We start from the raw sequence: 26,866 nt of genomic DNA on the forward strand, positions 1-26,866 counted from the left end.
TGAGGTTTGACTAACAGATGGACTCTCTTTTCTAGCACCCTGGCATAGACTTTCCCGGTGTGGCTGAGGAGTGTGATTCTGAGTATCCCTCAGGTGGGAATTAAAGATTTCACATACTGGGGCATGTGCCCGGCATTATAAGCACACCCTCACTGTACGTTTAGGTGCCCTAGGTCTGTCCAGGATCCTCCCCCACCACCTGATCCAGCTCACCACCAGGTGGTGATCAGCTGACAGCTCAACACCTCTTTTCACCTGAGTGTCCAGAACATAAAACCACATATCTGATGACACAATTATAAAATCGATCATTGACTTGCAGCCTATGGTGTCCTGGTGCCACGTGCACTTATGGACAAACATGTTGTTTGTTATGGACAAACTGTGGTTTGCTCAGAAGTCCAGTAAAAAAGCATTGGTCTGGTTCAGATCTGGTTGGCTGTTCCTCCCAGTCATGTCCCTCCATCTCACTGTCATTGCCAACATGAAGTTAGTAGGACGACTGAGTGCCCAGTTGGAGCATCCTCGAGGGAGAAGACCGGATACTCTAAATTATTGTTCATCGCATAAGTGCAGACAACAGTCAGGATCCATTCCCAATCCAAAGGTGCAAAGCCCTCCTATCCATACTAAGATGCCCACCCCAGCTGCCTCTCACCAAGGGCAACTTCAGACCGAGACAGAGTCCAGCCCTTCTCCAGGAGACTGTTTGTAGTGCCCAAGCTGTGTGTTGAGGTGACCCTGACTATATCTAGCCGTAACTCTCAACCTAACACACTAGCTCAGTTCCTTCCCCACCAGAGAGGTGACTTTCCATCTCCAAGTTGATTGATACCCGATTACGAAAAATTGTTCCTGTCCCCCACCCAGCACACATTGCCCCTGACGCCTACAGTAGGGCCCTGGGGGTGGTGGGCATACAGGACAGTGGGCCTATGAACTATTTTCAGGCTGGGCCCCATGGGCTAAAGCCCGGCTACCAGGCGCTCAACCTCGGGTACCCTCCCCGTTCCTGACCCTGGTAATCCTATCTGGGGCAGGGTGAATTGTTCCCTAGATATTCTGCTCATAGGGGTTTTTAAATCACTCTCTGTAGGGTTCCTCACCCAGGACCAATCTGCCATGGGAGACCCTACCAGGGGGAAAAGCCCCCCGACAACATAGCTCCTGAGATGAAACAGAAGATTCATCAATGCGAAGCTGATAGAATTTGCATTTACAGTAACATGTAAAACATAGCTTATTATAAACTTTACCACAGTGAAACACTGCTCTAAAAATGCTTTGTATGTCTTTCTAGAGCTTGTTATATCTCTTAATAACTGCTTTCTTGGACCGAAAGGGGACAGGCACTGTTTGATATATTGAAGCTACAGTGCTGCCAGACAATAAATTAATATTTTGTAATTCAACAAAACACAAATAGCCTGTTTCAGTACAGAATAAATGGATCTCAGAAAGTCAAAGAATCTTCTAAATTTTTAGACAAAATTTAAAAGGAGACCCATTAATAAATGTATAGTTAATCTTTGACTCCGCAGATGGGAAAACCTAAAGCACAGAGGAGGAGTAACTCTGTATGCATATTTTAAGGAGGAGCCATAACAATAAGAGAAGTGAGAAGTTGATTGTTTGCAAGCAAAAAAAGAAAAGGAGCAGTAACCCATCAGTAGCTCAGTATGAAAGTCTGTTACATTTTGATCTGCTTCTTCCTCCTCAGTGAGTAAAGTCTTCTATAATATTCTCAGTTCTCAGTGCTGCTTCTCTTTGTTTTCTTTTTCTTAGGAGTTAATCATTAAGTTTTGTTCCTTTTTGAACAGTTTTAACTATAAACTGCATCAGTTTTTCTTCATTTTATGTGTTTGATTCTGTGGTTAAAATGTGGTATTCAGTTGAAAATCACATCTGCATGCAGCTCACTGAAAGTACAACATAACTTCTCAAAATATATTTCTTTAAAAACTGTGAGGAATTAGTTAATATCATTTTCTTTTAGCGCAGCTGCAGTGTGTTAGTTATGGTGTGTTCTTTCATTTCATCTCTAGAAATGATTTTTCGTCTTCTTTTCTGAAGCAGAGCGGTTAGATTTAAAAATAAGACCTGTTCAGTGACACTTGATATACAGAATGTTTAAAGCTTAGATGTGATGTCATAATTTTAATCACATATTGGATTTGTATATGATGAGTTTTTTTAAATTGTGTATATTCATATTGTGAAACATTTTGCAAAAAGAAAAAAAGAAACAAAGGTATACTAACTTTGTGTTGTTCAAATTTTGAATAGAAATACTAAGCAGTTTTGTCCAGGAGAAACAGGTTATTTTGCAGTACTGTGGTAAATTCATAGTAAAGCTCTATGTTGGACAGGTGCACAGTGGCTGTGGGGCTCATGGTCAGATTTAGGTTACATCAAGTGTAGCAGAGATGAATTTGCATTTAAACTTTATACCAGCTGTATACTATCTTTTATAAAGAAATTATATACAGTGTAGTGGATGGACATCAACCAAGATAGCTTGTGAAACTGCATACCTCTTATTGAAGTCAATTGTGTAAATCTACAAAGAGAAGCAGGTGATTTGATCACATCATGTACACTAAAAAAAAACTACTAAAGCTCATATGAGAAATGACTGCTAGCTGTGAGTCTTTCCCTATGCAGATCCACTACACAGACCTTAGGGTTCCCTTACTGGCTGAATCCCACTGTCATAACCCCTGACTGTACTCATTTCATTTTACTGTTCAGGTGTGGAGGCAAAGCCACCCTCTACAATGCAGACAACAGAAAATAGTCATATTTTTAAATTATCTTTCGTATAAATAATTCCCCTCTTGCCCTACAGGGGGTCCTTCAAGCTTGTGTCCTCCAGACCATACAGACCAGGTTTGTCTCTCTGTATCTGGAAGTCCCACAGGATTTTAGGTAGCTCAGTCATTCTTGACCACCCTAAAAGGCATGTCCCATTTTGACCTTGAGACTTCCAGGTCATACTAGGCACAGATGTTTCTGTATACTATGCCAGCCACTTGGTTATGGAGTTCCATGTATGCTCTGCCTGTGACCATCTTCCACCGCTGTTTTGGTGGATTGTCTCATAGGCGTCTTTACACAGCCTGTACCTGAGGTCTTGCCTGGTGTGGGAGACCCCAGCCTCTATGGTTCTTGTATTGAGAGCTTGTTCCTGTCATGCCATGATTAGTGCCTCTGTGCTGTCTTTCAATCTAGCCACTGGTAGGATTTCTGAATGTCAGCCACTTCCTCTATCTGCCGGTGGTACATGCAGGGCCTGTTCTTCCATCATCACTAGACACAAGGTCAGTTGGCCTTCTTTCTGATGTACTCATGGATGTTTGCAGTCTCATCCTGGATTGTGGTACTAGCACTTACCAGTCCTCAGTCTCCATCCGGTCGCTTAGTGTACAGTCTCAGGGTGTTGGATTTGAGGTGAAAACCTCCATCCATGGTCAGGAGCTTACTTTTCCTGATGTTAGTGGGTTCTATCTCTTCCTTTGGACAGATTATTATCCCAGCAGGGTACCTGATCACCGGTGTTGATAGCCTAGATCTTGTTCTTACTGTTCAGCTGACTCCTCAGGACTTGCTGGACCCTCTGCAGGTACTTGGTGGTTGCAGCTTTCCTAGCAGCCTCTTTGTGGTTCTCATTTGCTGTGGGATTTCCAGGTACTTGTAGCTGTCCTTGATGTCTGCAATATTGTCTTCTGGAAGTGCAGTCCCCTCAGTTCTGACTACCTTCCCTCTGTTTGTCAATGACATTCCAAGTTGTTGCTGTAAATCCTAGTGGTATGGATCAGTGAATTGATGCCTCATGCACTCGCGGCATACAGCTTGATCCCACACTTGATGATGATGACTTGTGCTATTGGCTTGAAATTGGCCTCTGGGGTTGTACGCCACATCCCCATTGAGTTCCCCTGCCACTGCGAGCATACCTTGGATGGATTGATGGAGTAACAGCTGGTTTATTCTTCTCTCTCGTATACTTCTTTAAGCGTCTGGCCAAGGCTGTGAGTCTTTCCTTGGAAGTTTCCAAGGCCTCAGATATGGACAGCTTGCTATACTTCCTACCTTCTTTATCTCACCTTTTTGCAGGTCTGATAGTTGGTTAAATTTCTTCCATGCTACCTTGATCTTGGCTGCTAATCTCTTTCTCCTTGGAGGGCAATGCTCTTTGTGACTGTTTATCTTATAGCCAAGCATCTCACTGACCACTGCTGCAGTAGTGTATATCAACTGATTTGTCTTAGTGATGGTTGCAGTAGGGATTGTCCGTAATGCTGCATTCATATCTTCTAGTAGACCTCAGAGGGTACTTCACGTAGTCTTGTTAACTGGTTATAGAGGGTCCAGGTTTACAGCTTTGCCATCCATTCCTCTGGCACTGAACGATCCTTATTCCATCACATTTGGGGCTTGATACACAATCTCGGGTGAAGGTGATGATGATATCTCTGGATAAAAATCACAGATGTTCCTGGGATCTGCTGGAGCCAGTTGCCCAGCTTGGGGGTCACTGCACCTAGCCCTCTGATTACTACTAGGACCGTTGTTGCCATTACCTACCACATCTTCTTGAGGTCTTATCTGAGCCCTTGGTATTTCTCCAACTTCTCATGTTCCTTTTTTCCTGATGTTGCTATCACTCAGTATAGATACATTTATGAATATAGCAGTCTTCCTCTGTTTTTCAACTACTACTGTTTCGGGTTGGTTAGCCATCACCAGTTTGTCTATCTGTATCTAGAAGTCCCACAGGATTTTATGTTGGTCATTCTCAACCGCCCTAAGGGAAATTTCTTTCTGCAAGTAACCCCTTCTGCTGGGGTTACATGCATAGTAGCATTCCAAAAATACCCTGTTCACATTGTTATACCCCGAGCCCTGGGGAAACTGGTGCGCAACAAACAGAAAATAAAAAGAAAAGGGAGAATGCCCCACACTCCCTGCTCCCAAGGAAAACGAACCAAAACTGCCACAGATTTATGCAACCACTATGTTTATTAAATTCCAAAAGGTAGCTGGCATCAGGGTGGGCATGACCAAAACAACAAACAAAACTCTCTAGAAATGAAATGATTATTATTATTATATTTTTGCATTTCTTTATGTTTTTTCTTTCTAACTCAACAGTTGAAGGGGAAGTCCGCCTTATAAATGAAGGACATGGTTCATGCTCTGGCAGGGTGGAGATCTTCCACAGAGGCCAGTGGGGGACAGTGTGTGATGATTCATGGGGCCTGGAGGATGCTCTGGTGGTATGTAGGCAGCTGGGCTGTGGTAGGGTCCTCTCAACACCAACTAATGCACAATTTGGACAGGGCACAGGACCCATCTGGATGGATGATGTTGCATGCACAGGCCGGGAATCCAAGCTTTCTGAGTGCCGCCACTCAGGATTTGGATCTCACAACTGCGGCCACGATGAAGACGCTGGTGTCATCTGTCAAGGTAAGTCTGAGCAGATGGAGGTCCCACTGTTTACCTCTCTGTAAATGTTAGAATGTTTAGCTCAGAGGTTTTCAGTCACCAACTGGTAAATAAATTACCCTACAGTATTTTTACGCACAGGGTCTTTCATATTTGATACGTCTTCTTTCAGTCACGAGTTATGAGAAGGATATTCCATATTTTTAGGCCAGTGACAATGAGAAGTATGAAATTCATGAAATGCATCAGGAGTGGCACAAGTTTACATATTCAATGGATCACGTACATTGGGGGTTTGAAGATTGAGGTTTTTTTGCCACCATCTACAAAACACATGAACCCCCACAAATCCATTTCCTTTACATGTATAAAATGTACGATGCCAATGTACCATTACCAACACACAAAAAATAAAACAAATCAAAAGATAATATTTTAATTTCATTAAACTTTTATATTGTAAGGAAAATGTAAATTAAACTCAGTAGTCTGCAGTGTTGAGGTACAGTTTACAATAACTCATTCCACAATGATTATTGTTTTCTTGCATTTCTTTATACTTTTTTTTTTTTTAACACAGCAGTTGAAGGGGAGGTCCGCTTGGTTAATGGAGGACATGGCTCCTGCTCTGGCAGGGTGGAGATCCTCCACAGTGGGCAGTGGGGGACAGTGTGTGATGATTCTTGGGATATGGAGGATGCTCTGGTGGTATGTAGGCAGCTGGGCTGTGGTGAGGTCCTCTCAGCACCAAGTAATGCACACTTTGGACAGGGCACAGGACCCATCTGGATGGACAATGTGTCATGCACAGGCAGGGAATCCAAGCTTTCTGAGTGTCACCACTCAGGATTTGGATCTCACGACTGCGGCCACAGTGAAGACGCTGGTGTCATCTGTGAAGGTACATTTGAGAAGGAACACTATTTTCTTCTGTGACCATCGTGTAATGCTAACTTTAGTGTTTTATCCACAGGTTTTATTATATTAAATATTTTGTCTTTCATTCCTACATTATCTGATAATTCCTTCCACTTTCTTCCTGCCTGAGGACTGACAGATCAGGACCTTGTTATAAATGTTCCATTTGCTATTGTTATTCAGGCAATTGAAGTATCTGTTTGACAGGCTAAACATCATCAAAAACCAGCAAAAAATTGCTCAAACTGTAAGTTTTCATTAAACAGCATGACCCTATTGACACAGGAAATTTGTTGAGTTGCTGTAAAAGACAGAATTGCTGTAATTTAAATACAAATATTCCAGTCTTTTTGAAATTTCATATTCAATAAGAGTCCTGATTTAACTAAATCTAAACATCAGTATTTATCAATAGCTAGAAAACCACCTACTCAGAAGAGAAAGGATCATGATGTATAGTATACAAGTCCTCACAAGTTGCCTGGATCCATCTGAAATTTGGTCAGAAAAACCATAAGACCTTGATTTTCCCTGACTTTGAAAATTGTGAGTGTTTATATAATGCTGTTCTCTGGTGGAAGGCAATTCCCCTTGAAACAGGAAGTTAGTTTTTAGGACTTATGGAAGCATGCCTTGAAATTGCTACATTTGAACTATGAATACATTGTACCAAATGACTTTTTTTTTTATCTCAGATTCTCCAAGTAGTATGTTCATAGCAAAAATTATTTTAGTATCAGTGCACTACTAATATTATTTATTTGCATTCCTTCTTTCAATTGTAAACAGATGTGAACACAGCAGATCCTGGATTTCCTTATTCCACACCTTCTTCAACACCACAGACCTCTCCAGCCTTTCAGGTGGATGTTACAGGTACAACAGCAGTGGACAACAGCACAGCAGTGGAAGGGGAGGTCCGCTTGGTTAATGAAGGAAATGGCTCATGCTTTGGCAGGGTGGAGATCTTCCACAGAGGGCAGTGGGGACACAGTGTGATGATTCATGGGGCCTGGAGGATGCTCGGGTGGTATGTAGGCAGCTGGGCTGTGGTAGGGTCCTCTCCGCACCAACTAATGCACAATTTGGTCAGAGCACAGGAACCATCTGGATGGATGAGGTTGCATGCACAGGCCGGGAATCCAAGCTTTCTGAGTGCCGCCACTCAGGATTTGGATCTCACAACTGCGGCCACGATGAAGACGCTGGTGTCATCTGTCAAGGTAAGTCTGAGCAGATGGAGGTCCCACTGTTTACCTCTCTGTAAATGTTAGAATGTTTAGCTCAGAGGTTTTCAGTCACCAACTGGTAAATAAATTACCCTACAGTATTTTTACGCACAGGGTCTTTCATATTTGATACGTCTTCTTTCAGTCACGAGTTATGAGAAGGATATTCCATATTTTTAGGCCAGTGACAATGAGAAGTATGAAATTCATGAAATGCATCAGGAGTGGCACAAGTTTACATATTCAATGGATCACGTACATTGGGGGTTTGAAGATTGAGGTTTTTTTGCCACCATCTACAAAACACATGAACCCCCACAAATCCATTTCCTTTACATGCATAAAATGTACGATACCAATGTACCATTACCAACACACAAAAAATAAAACAAATCAAAAGATAATATTTTAATTTCATTAAACTTTTATATTGTAAGGAAAATGTAAATTAAACTCGGTAGTCTGCAGTGTTGAGGTACAGTTTACAATAACTCATTCCACAATGATTATTGTTTTCTTGCATTTCTTTATACTTTTTTTTTCTTTTTAACACAGCAGTTGAAGGGGAGGTCCGCTTGGTTAATGGAGGACATGGCTCCTGCTCTGGCAGGGTGGAGATCCTCCACAGTGGGCAGTGGGGGACAGTGTGTGATGATTCTTGGGATCTGGAGGATGCTCTGGTGGTATGTAGGCAGCTGGGCTGTGGTGGGGTCCTCTCAGCACCAAGTAATGCACGATTTGGACAGGGCACAGGACCCATCTTGATGGACGATGTGTCATGCACAGGCAGGGAATCCAAGCTTTCTGAGTGTCACCACTCAGGATTTGGATCTCACAACTGTGGCCACAGTGAAGATGCTGGTGTCATCTGTCAAGGTAAATTTGAGAAGGTGGAGACACTGAGGTCCCACTATTTTACTCTGTGTCCATCGTGTAATACTTAATGTACAATTGTATAAATATTATATGGTTGATTTAGTTAACAATGTTTTACCCACAGGTTTTTTTCCATTATATGTCTTGTTTTTCATTCAGAAATTATATAGAACATAGTGTCGTTTTTGGGACTGGACATTGACAGTTCAAACTCCCTGATGTAAATGTTCCAGTTATCCTTCAGAAAAATGTGTTATCTATTAACATGATCATCAACATGATCAAAAACTGGTGAAAGCTTTCCCGCACATTTGCATTGGTGAAAACAGCAAGAGCACCTGCTATGTGGTATGGGAAATGTCACATTTTATTCTTCAGTCCACTTCATCTCACAAGCTGAATGCATCAACCTGAAATGTGTTCAGAAAATCGTTTAGACCTTGATTTTTGTTCATTAAGAAAGTCTTGCATCTTCATATAATGGTGTGCTCTGATGGCATGCAATTCACCACGATACAGGAAGTTATTGTTTCGGGGCTAGGAAAGTTGAAAATTCAAAAAAACCTGGTACAACCTTTCATATCTCTATAGCTGCTCCTACAATATTTCAATGATGCATCCCCATCACTGCATTTTCCCTACACTCATGGAGCAAAAAAAATGATCTTGGGTCTAAAATGTAAACCTAACAGGAAGTTCACCATTTTTAATTTAAGACAATATTATGATACTTTGGCAATTTTCAGCAAGAAATTCTGAAGATTTTGTCAGTGCTAACTTGCAATGTTTTCATTGTCTTTGTTATGGTGGCAGTGCAAATGTCTGTCTTTTACCATAGCACATAAAAGTGTTAAAATTCAAATGCACAATCTCAAATTTGTCTCAAAATTGGTACACTTTAAACATGAATGCAGTGTAATAACTGACTTTCGTCATCTTGTTCTCAAATTTGTTTGTTTATATGAAAATTCTTTCAGTATCAGTGCACTACTATAATTATTTATTTGCATTACTTTTTTAATTGTAAACAGATGTGAACACAGCAGATCCTGGATTTCCTTATTCCACACCTTCTTCAACACCACAGACCTCTCCAGCCTTTCAGGTGGATGTTACAGGTACAACAGCAGTGGACAACAGCACAGCAGTGGAAGGGGAGGTCCGCTTGGTTAATGGAGGAAATGGCTCCTGCTTTGGCAGGGTGGAGATCTTCCACAGAGGGCAGTGGGGGACAGTGTGTGATGATTCATGGGGCCTGGAGGATGCTCGGGTGGTATGTAGGCAGCTGGGCTGTGGTGGGGTCCTCTCAGCACCAAGTAATGCACACTTTGGACAGGGCACAGGACCCATCTGGATGGACAATGTGTCATGCACAGGCAGGGAATCCAAGCTTTCTGAGTGTCACCACTCAGGGTTTGGATCTCACGACTGCGGCCACAGTGAAGACGCTGGTGTCATCTGTGAAGGTACATTTGAGAAGGAACACTATTTTCTTCTGTGACCATCGTGTAATGCTAACTTTAGTGTTTTATCCATAGGTTTTATTATATTAAATATTTTGTCTTTCATTCCTACATTATCTGATAATTCCTTCCACTTTCTTCCTGCCTGAGGACTGACAGATCAGGACCTTGTTATAAATGTTCCATTTGCTATTGTTATTCAGGCAATTGAAGTATCTGTTTGACAGGCTAAACATCATCAAAAACCAGCAAAAAATTGCTCAAACTGTAAGTTTTCATTAAACAGCATGACCCTATTGACACAGGAAATTTGTTGAGTTGCTGTAAAAGACAGAATTGCTGTAATTTAAATACAAATATTCCAGTCTTTTTGAAATTTCATATTCAATAAGAGTCCTGATTTAACTAAATCTAAACATCAGTATTTATCAATAGCTAGAAAACCACCTACTCTGAAGAGAAAGGATCATGATGTATAGTATACAAGTCCTCACAAGTTGCCTGGATCCATCTGAAATTTGGTCAGAAAAACCATAAGACCTTGATTTTCCCTGACTTTGAAAATTGTGAGTGTTTATATAATGCTGTTCTCTGGTGGAAGGCAATTCCCCTTGAAACAGGAAGTTAGTTTTTAGGACTTATGGAAGCATGCCTCGAAATTGCTACATTTGAACTATGAATACATTGTAACAAATGACTTTTTTTATCTCAGATTCTCCAAGTAGTATGTTCATAGCAAAAATTATTTTAGTATCAGTGCACTACTAATATTATTTATTTGCATTCCTTCTTTCAATTGTAAACAGATGTGAACACAGCAGATCCTGGATTTCCTTATTCCACACCTTCTTCAACACCACAGACCTCTCCAGCCTTTCAGGTGGATGTTACAGGTACAACAGCAGTGGACAACAGCACAGCAGTGGAAGGGGAGGTCCGCTTGGTTAATGAAGGAAATGGCTCATGCTTTGGCAGGGTGGAGATCTTCCACAGAGGGCAGTGGGGGACAGTGTGTGATGATTCATGGGGCCTGGAGGATGCTCGGGTGGTATGTAGGCAGCTGGGCTGTGGTAGGGTCCTCTCCGCACCAACTAATGCACAATTTGGTCAGAGCACAGGAACCATCTGGATGGATGAGGTTGCATGCACAGGCCGGGAATCCAAGCTTTCTGAGTGCCGCCACTCAGGGTTTGGATCTCACAACTGTGGCCACAAAGAAGACGCCGGTGTCATCTGTGAAGGTAAATTTGAGGAGCTGGAGACACTGGAGGCACTTATTATCCTCATATAGAAATATTATTTTGTATCTACATTACAATTTTTCCCACAAGTTCTATTGTGATAAATATTTCATCTTTCATTCATAAATTACTTAAATTATAGTCCAGATACTTCAGGTCCATGCTCTGAGAGTGCAAAGACCCAGGTGTAAATTGTCAACTTAAACTCACCTAGTTTTGATTGGATTTGAGCAGATTTTTTTGGTGTGTTCAGCATTTCTTTTTTTTTTTCTTTTTCTTACTAAGACTGTTGAATTTAAGGTTATCACGCTCTCTTCATTAAGGGAGTTTTCTGAGAAGAGTTTTCTGAGAAGCTTTCTTTACCATTTACTAAATACTAAACGAAGCTTTTTTTTCTTTGTCATCTTTGTCCTAAAATATTTCAATAATCCATTTTAATATGTAGCTGTTCTTTACTAAAGAAACATTTCATATATGGCACGATTGAAAATTTCATATAGATGTTTTTTTTTTACATGTCACATAAAAAAATAACTCTTTACAATTTACATTATGAAATTGTTTTTTCTTCCTCAGTCTCTCTTCCAGGTTTCTCTCCATTTGTGATTATTGTAACTGTGGTACTGGTCGTTCTGCTGCTCCCTGTTGTTCTGTTGCTTATCTACAGAATGAGGGCAGTGGGGTACTGTGGTAAGTCCCCATTCATCCGTATATGTATTTTCAAGAATGATTAAGTTAAAAAATGTGAAGCTAACTCCTGTTGTGGCCCCTTCTGGACAAAAGGTCAGACAAAAGTAGTATTTTTCTTTCCTGTTGGAATTGTTTGGCTGCTAACCCGGTCCACCTCTTTTTCAACAGGATATGCATCAGACCTAATGTGCAAAAATTAGCGAAAGCTAATAATATAAAACATGTATTTGTCTCTCTCTTTTCTACAGGTTTGAACAGGAAGAGAAACTCAGCCCACATCCAAACTGAGGTGATTCATCAGTGTTTGTTTGTTTTCACTGTCATGTATAAGCTCTTTACTATTGTACTGTCACTGTGACTGGTTCATGTCTTGTTTTTCAAAAAAAAAACAAAGTTGTTGTTGTTGTTTAGTTTGTTTGTTTATTTCTTACTTGCTTTCCCCAGATTCCTCTCTCTGAAAAATATTCTACAGTCTACACATGTGAAGACTCTACCTATGAGAGCCTTGGTTCAGCCAGCAGGGACCAAGACCAAACCTATTCTACTCTCACATACAAAATATAACACATTTTCTTACATAATTTAAGATTTATAGAAATGTGTTTGTCAGTTTCATGTCTTATTGAGTACCATGGTCAATTTTTCTGTAAGAAGTCGCACTCTCACTTACAAGGCCTATCCTACAGTCTCCACATGTGAAGTCTCGACCTACTAGAGCAGGGGTGTTGAACTCGAGGCCTCGAGGGCCAGTGTCCTGCAGGTTTTAGATATCACCCTGGGTCAGCACACCTGAATCAAATGATTAGTTCATTGCCAGGCCTCTGGAGAACTTCAAGACATGTCGAGGAGGTAATTTAGCCATTTACATCAGCTGTGTTGGATCAAGGACACATCTAAAACCTGCAGGACACCGGCCCTCGAGGCCTCGAGTTCAACACCTGTGTACTAGAGCGTTGATCAGGCCAGCAGGAACCAGGACCAAACCTACTGTACTCTACTGTCACACACACTAAATAGCAAATTCTCATACATTCCTTCAAATGAATAGAAATCTGTTTGGGGTTTGATGTCTTATTGAGAACCATGGTCAATTTTTCTGTAAGAACTAGCAATGTCACTTCCCTTGCGCTTACTAGGCCAGACCGGTAATCCTGACACTGGTCAATCAGGAACATCAGGAAATTTGACATAAAAGCAAGGATGAGTTGACTCAGAATCCATTTGTTACATTTGACCCTGTTATTCTACTACGGCATTAATGATGGCCATCATTATATAGTGTCCTACCCAGAGAACTACATAGATGCATGCAGCTTGCCTCTTTGTGTTTCTGGCTAACACATAACATAATGCCAGTGGTCTTCAGGTCCTCAGACGACACTCAGGGATACTTCCAGAAATCACTGTTGGTTAACACAATCCCCCATGCCATCTGCAGATGCCAACTAAAGCTATCGTGCAAAAAGGAAGCCATATTTGAACACAGACCAAAGAAGCGTTGTCGTGTGCTGTGGGCCACTATTAATTTGAAACTGTTTTCATAGTGGGAAAGTGTTCACATTCACATGAAATTCGTGTTTGTAATCACAGACGTCACATCTTCTGAGCTAAAGAGGAGGAAGACCTTCGAGCATGTTATAAGCTGCCCAATTTAATGTTTCAGTCCACTATTTAAACATTCACATTAATAAAAGTAATACAAATTATCACTAGCTGAAATTAAAGTTTCGACAGAATCTTAAAAACAAGCTGAAGTGAATTCATTGCTTCCAGCTGTTTTTTCCACATTAAAATGGACTACATTTACTACATACCTGCTTCTGTATCCATCTAAACCAAACCCTCACAATGAAACCAGAGGATCAGTCAAACTTTGACTATGTTTAGTGAATCTAATTTTATGTAGTCTTAGAGCACTGCCAGGGGGCAGTGGATTTTAATCACTTTAGGCAGTTTTGCATTCAATACTCAAATAAGCTTACTAACAAACTAGTTACACGGCAGTATAAATAACAAGTACATCAGAACTTCTTTTGTTAAAGAATCAAAAGAATATAACAGAAAAAGAATTGTTTTTCTTGTGTTTACTGGTTGATTTATTATTTGTTTAGTCATCTGTCCTCCCTTAGAAACGTTATGTATGCAAACACGAGGCCTCCAGATTCAGTGATGGAAAAGAGTGAAGGTGTTTACTGCCATCAAGTGGCAATTACTATATTGTAAAAAGCAAAATAACAACGAAATCACCAAAAAAATGTTTGCCCCCTTTGTGATTGTTTCTTTTTTTATTTGTCAAACATAAATGGTTCAGATCATCAAACATATTTAAATATTAGACAAAGACAACACAAGTAATGCAGTTTTCAAATGAGGCCGTTTATTATTAAAGGGGAAAAAAAATCCACACCTGCATATCCAAAGCCAGACATCATGCCATGATCCAAGGTTTATTTTGCTTTGCTATGTTCTGTCTTGCTGTTCACATGACTCTGTTCAATAAACTCTATTTCAAGAACTCTTGCCTGTTCCACAGGATCTTTCTGAGTTCTTTGATTTTAACTGGATCTAAGAGACTGAATTAACGAGTGACTGCTGGATAAAGTTCATCATTTAGCTTTAAAGTAGCAAACCGACAACAGTACATTTAAAAGCAAATGGAAAAATGCTGTTGCATTTACAAAAACTGTTAACACTGGAAGAGTTGATGATTTATTTATGAAATATGATTGGAATAAAAACAGCTCTTGCATAACATATAAGAGCTGTATGTTCTCCATGAGATATAAAGTGTAGACTATTGAGTATGTTTTTCTTTATGATGCTGAGGTTTTGATTGTGTGTACAGTCTATATGTATATGTGTTTTTGTATGTGACTTGCACATAAGCATGACTCCTACATTTTCTTCATCAATATATTAAACCAAAAAAGAAAGAAATGATAAAAGCAGGTGAGACTGTCTGATTTGTTTATTTGTGCTTATTGTGATATGAAATCATATTTGTTTGTAAGTTTGCTCCCTAACAAACACAACAATGTCGACGAAACATTTTGCACCGTCAGAGGCGACCACGGGTGCCTTTGGTTTCATTCTATAATATTGGACTTATTTTTCTACAAAGGTTTGAACTTTGAAGGTGTTTAAACAAGAGAGAAGAGTGTGAAAATGTTCATGCCTGTCTGAGAAAAGTGTATAAAGTGTGTAGTGGGGGTTTTACAGCCTTAAAACATCTATAATAATTGTAAAAAAAATAAAGCTGGGTACTTCGTGAAGCACTGTACATCTTTCAGCAGTGATGTCATTAAGGCTTAACATTCTGGTGGAAGTGACATCCAGGGGATGTCTCATTTCAGATGTTACAGATGATGGCATAAGTCGCATAATTTTTTCCTAGAAAAGAAAATAGAAGATTTCATGTTTCTTTTGAATTGTTGTTTTTTAATTAAGCTTCAGTTGTTTTTAATATATTTTTTAATTTAATACATAATATATTCTTGTTTTGATTGACATTGTAGTGATGTGTTTTATTTTTGTAATTTTGATGCCTTAGCTTCAAAAGGGGTGCTAGACAAGGTCAGACATGGATGAAGTGCAGAAGAAGATCCACTAGGGAGACGGCAGAACCGGCCACATTGTTTCCCAGAAGATGTTTTGTCATTTTTGTTGTGGTATAAAACTGTATTGGTTACAGGGTCATCCTTTTTGTGAAGCAGACCCCTGGTTCACATCAAGGTCCAGTGCTGTAACTTAATTTCAAATGCTGAAACAAATTCAATCTTTTAAAAGGTAGTAGTTTATATTGTAAAACACCTTTGCAAAAATTTTTTGTCCCTGATCCTAGTCTTACCCAGTAGATAATTCAGGGTTGTGAGTGAGAGGACTTGTCCAGCCTGACTGCCCTGACATCCAGGTGTCTTCCCTGCTTGCCATGATACGAAAAACATGTTTCACAAAGGGTTAAAAAGTGAATGTCCATAGTTTCGATTTTATTAAAACAGCTTGGCAGGAGCAGAGAAAAAGTAAAAAATAATAAAAAAAAAAAATTAAAACGAATAATGAAATCACATCAATTGTACTTGTTGTACTAACCCAGTCTAACCTGCTGATTTTGTTTTTATCTTTGGGGGATAGAGGTTGGTGGTGAGATGGGCACTTCCATATATGTTAATGGAAATAATCAGGAAAGCAGGATTCCTTGATAGATCTCACATATTCTCAAAGTTAGAATCCACAAGGAAAACCTTGGAAGTGTTGAGAAGATGCAGTCCACCAGGAAAATGATGAAAGCTCTCTTATCAGAATTACAATCTGACACAGCGATGATGATGATGATGATGATGATGATGATGATGATGATGATGATGATGATGATATCTGCTTATCATCATGGACATGGTTTGTCTTCAAAACAATTGAAAAGTGAGTTCAGTGCAAAGAAAGAGAAGTAATGAGGACGAGCCATGTACTGTTGTAATTCTTCTCTTTTGTTTCTACTTTGTGGTGTTTCTATGTTAATTGTGCTATTAAAAAAAATAAAAAGGAAGGTGACTGTGGGGCTCAGCCTCTGCTGAATACAATAGAAGAGCAGAAAGACGTATTCCCTGTTTTCTCCAAAGACACTGAAGTAAAAGCTATAGCCTAACTTCACTTTATATGAGTCTAGTTCTGTATTACACTCCCATTAAACAATTATTGTTTCAATTTGCCTTTGCAGCTTTGTTTTGATTCCACATAGTGGAAAGTGTGTTTTTGGCATTTGTTTTGGGGCATGCAATGCTTTTTATTCTGGACAGTATTTGTTATTGTTTGGGATTATTGATCTCTATGAAGCAAGTATATTTTTCCACTGCCATGTTGAAATATCCCAGATATTAGACAGATGAAAAATATCACATTAAAGTACATTTAGAACAGGTGAAAAAAAAATTAAAAAATTATGTGTGACTGATCAAGTTTAAATATAATGGACAGTGGTATTATCAAACTTTTTTTCAATACTATGTACTTTCCTTTATTTTAATTTTACTTAAGCATTTTATATCTAAAAGCCTGAATGAAAAAATGCATGTAGGTTGTAGAATTATAGGGATTATTTTACATAACCATCATCTTATCATTGCATTAATTATCATTTCATCAAAGTGTTTATTGAAGCTGCTGGCATTATGTTATAATTTATATTATAGGGGTTATTATAATCAAATATTAACATTTTTATTACAGGTGCAGTTATAACTACTTTAAAATGATTGAGTTAAATATATATATATCATAACTCATATGCTGAGTATATTGATATAGTAAAATAGTAGCTGAGCAAAGGCCTGAATGTATTCAGCTTCTTGTGGTATTTGAGTTTGCTTAGTTACAGGTGACGGAAGGATGTCCAGTCCATGGTGACCTCAAAGGCCTTAGGTCATCACTATATTCGGAAGAGTATGCCACAAGGAGGAACCTCTATGTTGCATTTAATTCTTAAAATACATGAATGTTCTGTACATGCAAATTATGTGCTTGTAAACGCAAGAAGGGGCGTTACAATACCCTGATGTTATAAAAACAATCTAGAGTGTATTTTGGGTAGAGATGTACAACTGTTCTGCAGTTTGCACCTCTCCACGCTGCGTGCATTCATTAAAATCAATTGTTTGATTGACCTCTTCTGGACCATCATTGTTTTACTCTCGTCCTCAATTTCGAACCCGTAACATTTGGTGCATTTGGCCGGGAATTGAGTAGAGAGAGTTGGAGGTTGAGACTGAGAGGGTCCGAGGTGCTCAAACAGGCAGACACGAGTCAGTGGTCGAAGTGAGTGGACATAAGCCGGCTTATTCAAAGGTAAGGCACTACCTGTTGAATTATTTCCAAACAGTGCTGAATTGGTTCTGACAAAATTGAAAGTCTACTCACTGAAAATTACTGGTAAAAGTCTGTTTTGATTTTGGTGAAAATCTCATGAGAAGTTGAAGTTGAAGTAATGATAAGAAAAAGAGTAAAAGTGAGTTAGAGTCTCACTAAAGGTACCGGGTTAAAGTCCCAAAGGAATAAGAATAAAGAGGATATAGAATAAAGAGGATTTAGAATAAAGAGAATTTAGAATAATAGGTAATTGGTGAAGTTTGTGACATTAAAGTCTCAATTGAATATAAAGCCGGGCTTGGACACCGATATGGTGGGTTTGTGATTTTGGGGTGTCTTCAAAATAATTAAATTGTATAGAGCGGGACTCTGGGAGTCTAACAAGTGCATTTCTCGGAGGTGACGCTCCAAATTTCCTGAGGACGCCGGGGATCTTCCTTGGATAGGGATAGTCCGACTTGGCCTTTCGTGGAGAACTTGGGAAACTCCAAAATAGGCCACTGACTGGGTCAGTTTGCCGTCCGGGGCGGTGGTTTGCACTTTTTTGGTCAGTAGAAACCGGGTTTCGGGCGTCTACCTTTTAACTTAAAACTTCGGGGAAGCCTGGGATGTGGGGTGTCCACATAACAGGGCTTTTCGGGTTGAGTTGATTGATGCTTTTAAATTGTGTAGGGTCTTAGATATTTGGCCACGGCCCGGGGCGAGACTGGTTAAATTGATGACAAAAACTCAGGGAGTTTATCGGTCGGACCGTTAATTTAAAAATTGTCTAAATTGTGTAGGTTTTGAAATGAGAAGCCTAAAATCTGTGCAGTTGTAATCATAGGACGTCTGTGTAAATAGATTAAGAGACTTGTCTGAGTCTGAGAGTCAGGCTGGTATTATTTTTAGATTGTGTGTGTGTGTGAGAATGCAAATAAGGCAGCTGAGAGGTCAATAGAATATGAGGAAGTTAATAGGGACTGCTAGACATTGCTGGTGCATGTACTTAAGACGCTGGTTTTGTTTATTACAATATGTAAGTAAAGTTTTATTTCTTGCCATGACTGTATGACTTTTGGGGGTTTTGAGATAGGATACATAAACTGTTGATACTTAAGACCGTTACCTGGGTTCTGAGAACTGAAATTGAATTTGAGATAATTTAATTAATAAATATGTCTGCAAGCCATGTGTGTTTTGGGGTGTCGAAGTAAGATGTTTTAGGATTTTTAGATGGGTTTTGTTTCAGTTTGAGATAATATATATACAGTTACATTTTCTGTGTGTGTCGTTGAGTGACAACATGCGCAGTTTAAATTGGGCGCTGTTCCTTCCTCTTTTAGTTTCAAAACACAAAGGCTGTGAGATTAAAAATTACTGTGAGTAACGGTTTGACTTTTGACTAGGGAAATAATATGCTTACTTTTGGGTCTATGAAGATATTTGACCTTCAGTGAGGTTATGAGAGGTTTCAGTTTTCTTTTTCTTTTTTCTTTTGACTTGCTCTTTCTGATCATGGAAGGCATGTCCAAAATACTCGTATGAAAGCGTATTTTGTGTGATTTTAACTGTGTGAATGCTGTCAGTATTTGATTTGAGTGACTGTGTGATTTGTCTGAGTAAGTGAAAAGGGAAGTCTGAGAGAGAAAAGGCAGTGCGTGTGAGACGATTTATGGCGTCTGAAAGAGGTTAGAGCATTTAAAAGGTGTGTATGGAATAAAGGAGTGTGGAATATATTTCTTGTGTGATGAAAAGTAGGATGTGCTAAAGTTTGAAAGTGTTTTTAATTCAAGAAAACAAAAACAAAGGAGTTAGATTAGTTTGAGGAACAGGAAATATTGCTCTGTCTACCGGGGCTGCAGCGACAGGAAATAGTGAACAGGAACTGTGCATGCCCATATATGGGAACTGAGTGTGTACAGAAAGAACACAGAGAGAGATTTAACTCTAGGCACATGAAGCAAATGAAGCCTTTAAGAAAATGCATATATTACTAATTATATGGTTTAGTGTGTCAATACAGGTGGGCGTCTTTCAACTTTGCAACCTTGAGTTCAGCAGCAGAAAAGTAGATTAAAAGAATTGGGAGAAAATAAGCCAGTCTTTGGCTCGAAATTGTGCAGCTTGAGCTCTTACTTTGTCCTTCACCCCGAGAAGACACGCAAAGGACAGTTAATCACCTGATGAAGACAGATAGAACATCGTGGACTTGAATACAGCAGGCAAACGACAGTGCCACTGATCCATTAACACTGATGACGACTGACGACCAGCAGCAGCATGTAAGACTAATGCAACATGTACTGTGAAAATACAGGCTGGGCAGTTGAACAGTGGGATAAAGAATTGTGGAAGAGCACTGGACATTGAGTGATATTTTGCCATGCTGGGACTTAATCTGAAAGAAAAGACTGTAAAGAAACAGAGAAGAAGACAGCAGCTGAGTTGAGACTGTGTTTGCTGGAGCTTTGAAGCCCGAATAGGACATTGTGCAGAGAGGACCAGTGAGAGATGAAGCTGGACGAGTTTGACTGCGAGAATATAGGATATAATTGGATTGAAAATTGAAGCCTGAACTCATGAATTGTTTAGGGATGTCCACTACAGCATAACAAAGAGGTAAACATTAGAAAAGGTAAGAATAATGAAAGAAATAATTGTCATTACCTTAATGAATAGAAAACACACATACAAATTGTTACATGTGAGATATTTTTGAAATGAATCAGAAGTGAGATAGTTTGAATCTAAAGCTCAGTGGTGAAATGCATAAATTAAATATGAATATATAGGATGCAATGAAGAAACAGCTTACACGTAGTGTACATTAATATGAATACATAGAAATGCAATGAGAAACTCAATGAATTAATTTAATGAAGAAGCAGTTTACACCCAATTAACATAAAATGCAGGGAAGAACACGCTTACATGCATGGCATAATTGGTGTTTCTGACCAGAGACAGAGAAATGGGTTATTTAACCACTGGTGATAATAATGAAAATGTCTTAGTTTTGTTATTTTCAGGAGTAAAGCAGACTTGGACCGCTCTCCACAGCAGCAGTCGGAAGAAAGTTAGAGGTTAACATCTATGGATAAGTTAAGGCAAGTTTCTGGTTGAATTGTTCACAGCATGATGTGTCCAGGAACCTGAAAAGCAAGCCCCAGCTCCTGGCTGAAGACCAGGAGGGCGGTAATTTAAGGTGGGAAATCAAAATGTGGGTTAGTAACTCGGGAAAAAAGAAAACTGACTGCTTAACTGGAGAGTTGGGAAGAAGTCTGGGAGACTGTGAAGTCATAGATGCAAAATAACATATACCCATACACACACAAACAGAAAATGCATTAACCTTATAAAGACAAGCTCCTGAAGCTTAATGAACAGATATTGATTAAAAACCTGGCTAAGAATATAAGCGTATGCAATGAAGATCTGCTTGCTGCTTGTATGAGTGAGAGAATGGTGTGAATGGTTAATACAATTGATGGAAAGATTTAAAAGAGATGGAAAAAAAAAAAAAAAAACAAAACAAAAGAAAAGTGTTTATAAGAGTGACTCAGGAGTGCTCTTGCACTGATTGATCAAAGTAAGTGATTAGTATAGAAAGAAAATGAAAATAATTAAATAATGTGATAAAGTTTAAACATGTATTTCTTTTGCCAAGTTAAATTGTTGAGATATGGCTGAGTATGGAAAAGTTTGAGAGCTTGTGTGAATGTGGACAGAGGAGCTTGCTGTGTGTGTGAGATTGAGGCCTTTAAGGAGGGGTAGATAGTTCAGAGGTGCAAATTTGATTAGGAGGTTTATAAATTAGTGTTGACACATTGTTGTAAGGTGTTAGGCTGAATCTGAGTATGGTAAAGTGCTTAACCGGGTTATTGTTGTGTACTGAAACGGTGTAGCTTTTGGCGAGGTTTTGGGTGTGTTCTATGGGTGAAATTTAAGATTGTTGAAGATTTTTGAGGTTGTTGTTTTATTTTAAAGAGGGAGTGTTAATAAACATGGACATGTTTAAGGGTTTTGTAACAGTGCACTTATAAAGAAAAAAACCTGTCAGGTGATTTTGTTTTGTACTTTGATGAGCTAATACTCAGCTCTCTTTTTTCTCATTTTGCTCTAAGCAGGCCTGGAAGAGAGTGAACTGACGGCGCGGACAAATTACCAAGTAAGGATTGCAGCGAGTCAATCCAGTCAAAAGTATAGAGAACTATTTTCCTAAAAAGGAAAAACGAAATAAAACAAATGATTGAGCTCATTTTGCTGATGTGGAGCATCTGATCACGTGCATGAAGGCTGCAGATCAGCAAAAATATTATGTGAATGCATGGGAGTGAATGTGAGTGATGGGACCAAGAGGGAAATAAATAAAGGTTGACAAACAGGACAAGTGGGAGACTTAAATCTGGGGATGCTGATTTTGGGATATTGATGTGTGCGTTGAGAAAATTATTTATTGGGGTTGGATTATGTTATTACATTATAGGATGCTAAATGCTAAAAGGAAACCTTGATGTAACTTAAGTTACCATGAACGGAGGGACACATGATTAATAACTGTTCTGTGTAAGTTTATTTTGGGTTATAACACTGGTTGGATCATCAGTGGAGAAAGTGAGTATAAAAGGTGATGTTCTGGTTAACACACAGGCTTTTGTTTATAGGACGTTTCAAGGATGCAGGCTGTGGATGGAGCCAAGAAAAGATTTGACATGATGATTAATTTGATTTCATTCCTTAAAAACAGGTTTGAAGGTCCGGAGCATGTAGACTTAATATGATATGACTAACCTTTTTAATGCCCTAACCTGAGTGAAGGATTTTGAGTTTGTAACACATGAGATGTGTCACAAAAAGGGGGAGTTACAGGATTTAAGGTTTAATTTGAAAGGGGTTTAAGATTACTTGATGATGTTTAGGTTTTTGATAATTTAGGTATGGTAAAACTGAGGCAGAAAGTGTTATTTTCAGGTTATTTTTGATTTCTAGAATAAGAGGTTATAATTTAGGCGTGCACATACAGATATGTCAAAGGAAAATTGTATATATGTTATCAGCTACATGAAATGTGTCTACGTGACGTTTACCTAATAACCTTGGTGATGATAAACTTGTTTACCGACTTGCTCTCTTGTAGAACAGACAGACTTAGAAAAGGGGAACCTCAGCTCTGAGTTCTGAGAATAACTCTGTTAAGTTGACAGGAAACACGTCGAGACAGCAATATAGGGCAAATATGTTTGAGCTTGTAATTAAATGTGGGACTTGAAAAGAGGAAGCAAATTTGGTACAGGACGTACTTGAGATGATCAGACGAGAGAAAGGAGAAGAACAGAGCACAAATACACCGAGTTGTTTATATTACAAAGAAGATCAAAAGCTTGTTAGACACAGGTTATAATGGAAGCATAAAAGGGATGAGAGGAACTTTACATAACATAGAAATCCTGCAACAATTAGTAAATTGCCCAAACACAGTGTTCAGACCGGATATGCGCTACCCGTTAAAGGGGCGAAGAAATCAGGCCTAAGTTTGAAAAATGAAATGGGTTAACTCGATAGAGGATGTTTCCAAAGGTAGAGAAAATAATGTAGGACCTTTTACCAGGAGAAAGCCAATTGTATTTTTTACACTTTACAGTGTGCATTGAGGGAAGTCAGGAATAGTTTAAATTAGGATTGAAAAAAATTAAACTAGGTGAAAAGGGGGTGTAGCAAGTAGATTTAGGGCAGTTCACAGCCTGGCGTAAACGCAAGGTGCTGTCACACAGCTTAAGTTATTTGGTTGATTTATTTTATGACAAAATAATAAGGAAATATTAAAAATATACAACACGTTGAGAAGATCTCTTATGTTATATTTTAGTGTTTAACATGGAAGATGCCTCTCTGGAGCTTCTCTCCTGATGCTACTCCACCAAAAGAAGTTTATTTATAGAGACTATGTCAGCTCCCAAACAGACAACAACAAACCAAGACTAGCAAAAACAATCTGAATATAAATAATAATAAATAAAGAACAATACAGAATCCAAATCTGAACCAAAGAACAAAATAGTGAAATGTGGATTATTGGGTTTTTCTGTATATATGAAGTATTTGTAATGTGTATCTGCTAATGAAGGCTTGTAGAGGCCAGTTTATACTCACAAACGAGTGCTCAGCCAGACTGAAAAACAGGAAGCTTTAGTGCACAAGGCATATTAATAAATATAGACACAAAAAGAGAACTCCCCATATAAACAACGTTCAAAAATGTGTGAAGTATAAAGTACCGAAATAATACTATATAAGTCACAGCTGATGATTCTAATGTTAGAGAGCTCTTGCAACTGGCGTCTGAGCTGTGCAGAGGTCTCTCTTAAGACAGGTACTTATGTAGGTTAGCATGAGGTTGAGTTAATTTATACACAATGCATAACTGTGCTTGTTTAGAGTTGATGTTCTATCCAAGAGGGTTTTAAGCTTCACTGGTGAGAGTGTCCAGGTGATACATGTTGAGCGAAGATGAGAACATAGCAGGTGAATTGCATGCACGCTTACAAACACACATGATTTATATATAGGCCAGGCCAAAGGCCTGGACTCGATGTAGCTTTTAACTGTACAGCTCCTAACTTGCAGGAATGGCGGGAGTGTAATGAATGAATGCAAAACAAGCTTACAGACACAATCATGACAGGGGTTTATTTTACAGGGTAAAGGTGGACCACAGGTTGCTTTGTTTCTGCTTAGCAACTACTGAGGTAAATGGTGTTAAAGATAAATATGCAATAAGTGAACAGGAAATGTGTAAGGGTGAGCCGGGTGAAACAAAATGTTGTAGATAATGGAAACTTGTCTAACGGGCATTAACAGTAACCTTTGCATGTTATGTATATGCTTGAGGCCAAAAGAGGCGTAAAACCAGATAGAAAACTTTGAAGTGTGCTTTTTAGCAGAGTCAGGCTGACATGGGGATGGTGTGTATTTTACTGGGGTGGTGTTTAATAAAATTAAAAGCGTTGCTCACACACATAAAGAGTATTGAGATTGAATAAAGTTAATATAATGGATAGAGCCCAGAACATGACAATACATAAGTGAAAGCAAATGCACAAAATAAAAATCTCTTTGGGCTCTGTTAAAATTTCTTTAGTAAAAGTGTAAAAGGCCAAACCTAGGAAGTTCGGCAAACAGGAAAGTTCCTTGAGTATCAGGAGTTAATAGTCAGGAAACATTTCTCACATTAACGCCTTATATCTGACAAATCATTGACTCATAGATGCAGATAGATATACAAGTGCACATACATCCAGATGTGCATTTAGACATTAAAAGTGTAGAGACATGTACACACAGATTGGCAAACCGGTACAGAGTCTAGCTCAAGAGCTTAACAAAGTAGACGTGGCAGTAGGGTTTATCATTTTGCCTGATATGATATTGTGAATCAACTTTGAATAATGACAGGAACCTGAGATGAACACAGTAAGTTAGTAAGGTGTAGCAGAGAAAGGTTGTTTGTTTTCTATCCCTTACAGGAGAAGATTTCCACTAGAGAGGGACCCAGAAAAGGAGCGGAGATTACCTAAGCATGAAGTGTTTTCAAGTGGGGGCTGGTGTTTTATTGCTGGACCACCTAGAGGACATGAGGTTGTTGTCGGATTTGCTGAGTCAGGGGGCGGCTAGAGAGGGTCAGAGCGAAGGTAGTGGACCTGGGAATAGTGTAGTGACGTCTTTGGAAGACGTCAAAAGGGGGAATTGTAGAATTATAGGGATTATTTTACATAACCATCATCTTATCATTGCATTAATTATCATTTCATCAAAGTGTTTATTGAAGCTGCTGGCATTATGTTATAATTTATATTATAGGGTTATTATAATCAAATATTAACATTTTTATTACAGGTGCAGTTATAACTACTTTAAAATGATTGAGTTAAATATATATATATCATAACTCATATGCTGAGTATATTGATATAGTAAAATAGTAGCTGAGCAAAGGCCTGAATGTATTCAGCTTCTTGTGGTATTTGAGTTTGCTTAGTTACAGGTGACGGAAGGATGTCCAGTCCATGGTGACCTCAAAGGCCTTAGGTCATCACTATATTCGGAAGAGTATGCCACAAGGAGGAACCTCTATGTTGCATTTAATTCTTAAAATACATGAATGTTCTGTACATGCAAATTATGTGCTTGTAAACGCAAGAAGGGGCGTTACAATACCCTGATGTTATAAAAACAATCTAGAGTGTATTTTGGGTAGAGATGTACAACTGTTCTGCAGTTTGCACCTCTCCACGCTGCGTGCATTCATTAAAATCAATTGTTTGATTGACCTCTTCTGGACCATCATTGTTTTACTCTCGTCCTCAATTTCGAACCCGTAACAAGGTACTTTAACAAGTTGTGGTCATTCCTGAAGTATATTTTAAAGTCATTGTTGTTGGCACCTTGATTGTTGTTGTTTCTTTTTGTTGGTGGTAGCTTTGTCATTGTTGTTGCTGTAATCATTGTTATGGGGGCTGAAAAAAGAAATTTGTTGTCTAAATATACTGACAAACACTATATTTAGAAAGAAAAAAAACTCACCCTTTGTAACAACAATCTCAAACTTCTCAGTTGAATCTAGCATCAGAGTTCTTTTCACACAGCACATGTAACATCCTGTGTCAGATGTTTTTAGCTGATCAATGGTTATATGCATAGTATCAGATGAAAACAAACCATTGTCTTCAGATTTAATGCTGTATCTGCCATTCTTAGCTGTATCACCGGTTGTTTCAATGAGAATGTTTCCACCTTTACATTCACATCTGCAGAACAGCCTCTTGCTTCCAGAGGAGAAAAAAAAAAAACTTGCATTCAGCTGTGATGGATGGATGAAGATGTCCAATCAGTAGTTAGTCTATTTCTAAGCTATGAAACAGTGCCAACAATCCACAGTGTGTTCCCAGTTCCCAGGCCGTGATTCCTCTCCTTGATATGTGGTGAAGTTACACAGTGTGCTGCTCCCTCCACACGTTTCCACATTTGACCTAAACAAGAGATGCCACATTTAGTACAGTCCTATCCACCGTCCAACAAAAACACTTAAACCATTCCACAGGAGATAACAGAAACCACAATAATAGCGCTGAAGAACTAACTGTGTTCATAGTGTAACAAT

The 26,866-nt window shown here is 38.9% G+C and overlaps 1 protein-coding gene across 1 annotated transcript; it reads left to right on the forward strand.

The window, feature by feature from the left end:
* Positions 1 to 634: 634 nt before the first annotated feature.
* LOC120435196 (deleted in malignant brain tumors 1 protein-like) lies at positions 635 to 11,228 on the forward strand. The gene is made up of 8 exons (XM_039604274.1): positions 635 to 707; positions 871 to 997; positions 2,849 to 2,889; positions 5,155 to 5,472; positions 6,032 to 6,352; positions 8,154 to 8,474; positions 9,506 to 9,940; positions 10,744 to 11,228. The coding sequence occupies exons 1-8, from the start codon at positions 635 to 637 to the stop codon at positions 11,226 to 11,228; spliced, it is 2,121 nt and encodes a 706-aa protein (XP_039460208.1).
* The last annotated feature ends 15,638 nt before the right edge of the window (positions 11,229 to 26,866 follow it).

Source organism: Oreochromis aureus, linkage group 20 (genome assembly GCF_013358895.1).
Source record: "Oreochromis aureus strain Israel breed Guangdong linkage group 20, ZZ_aureus, whole genome shotgun sequence".
NCBI lineage: Eukaryota > Metazoa > Chordata > Actinopteri > Cichliformes > Cichlidae > Oreochromis > Oreochromis aureus.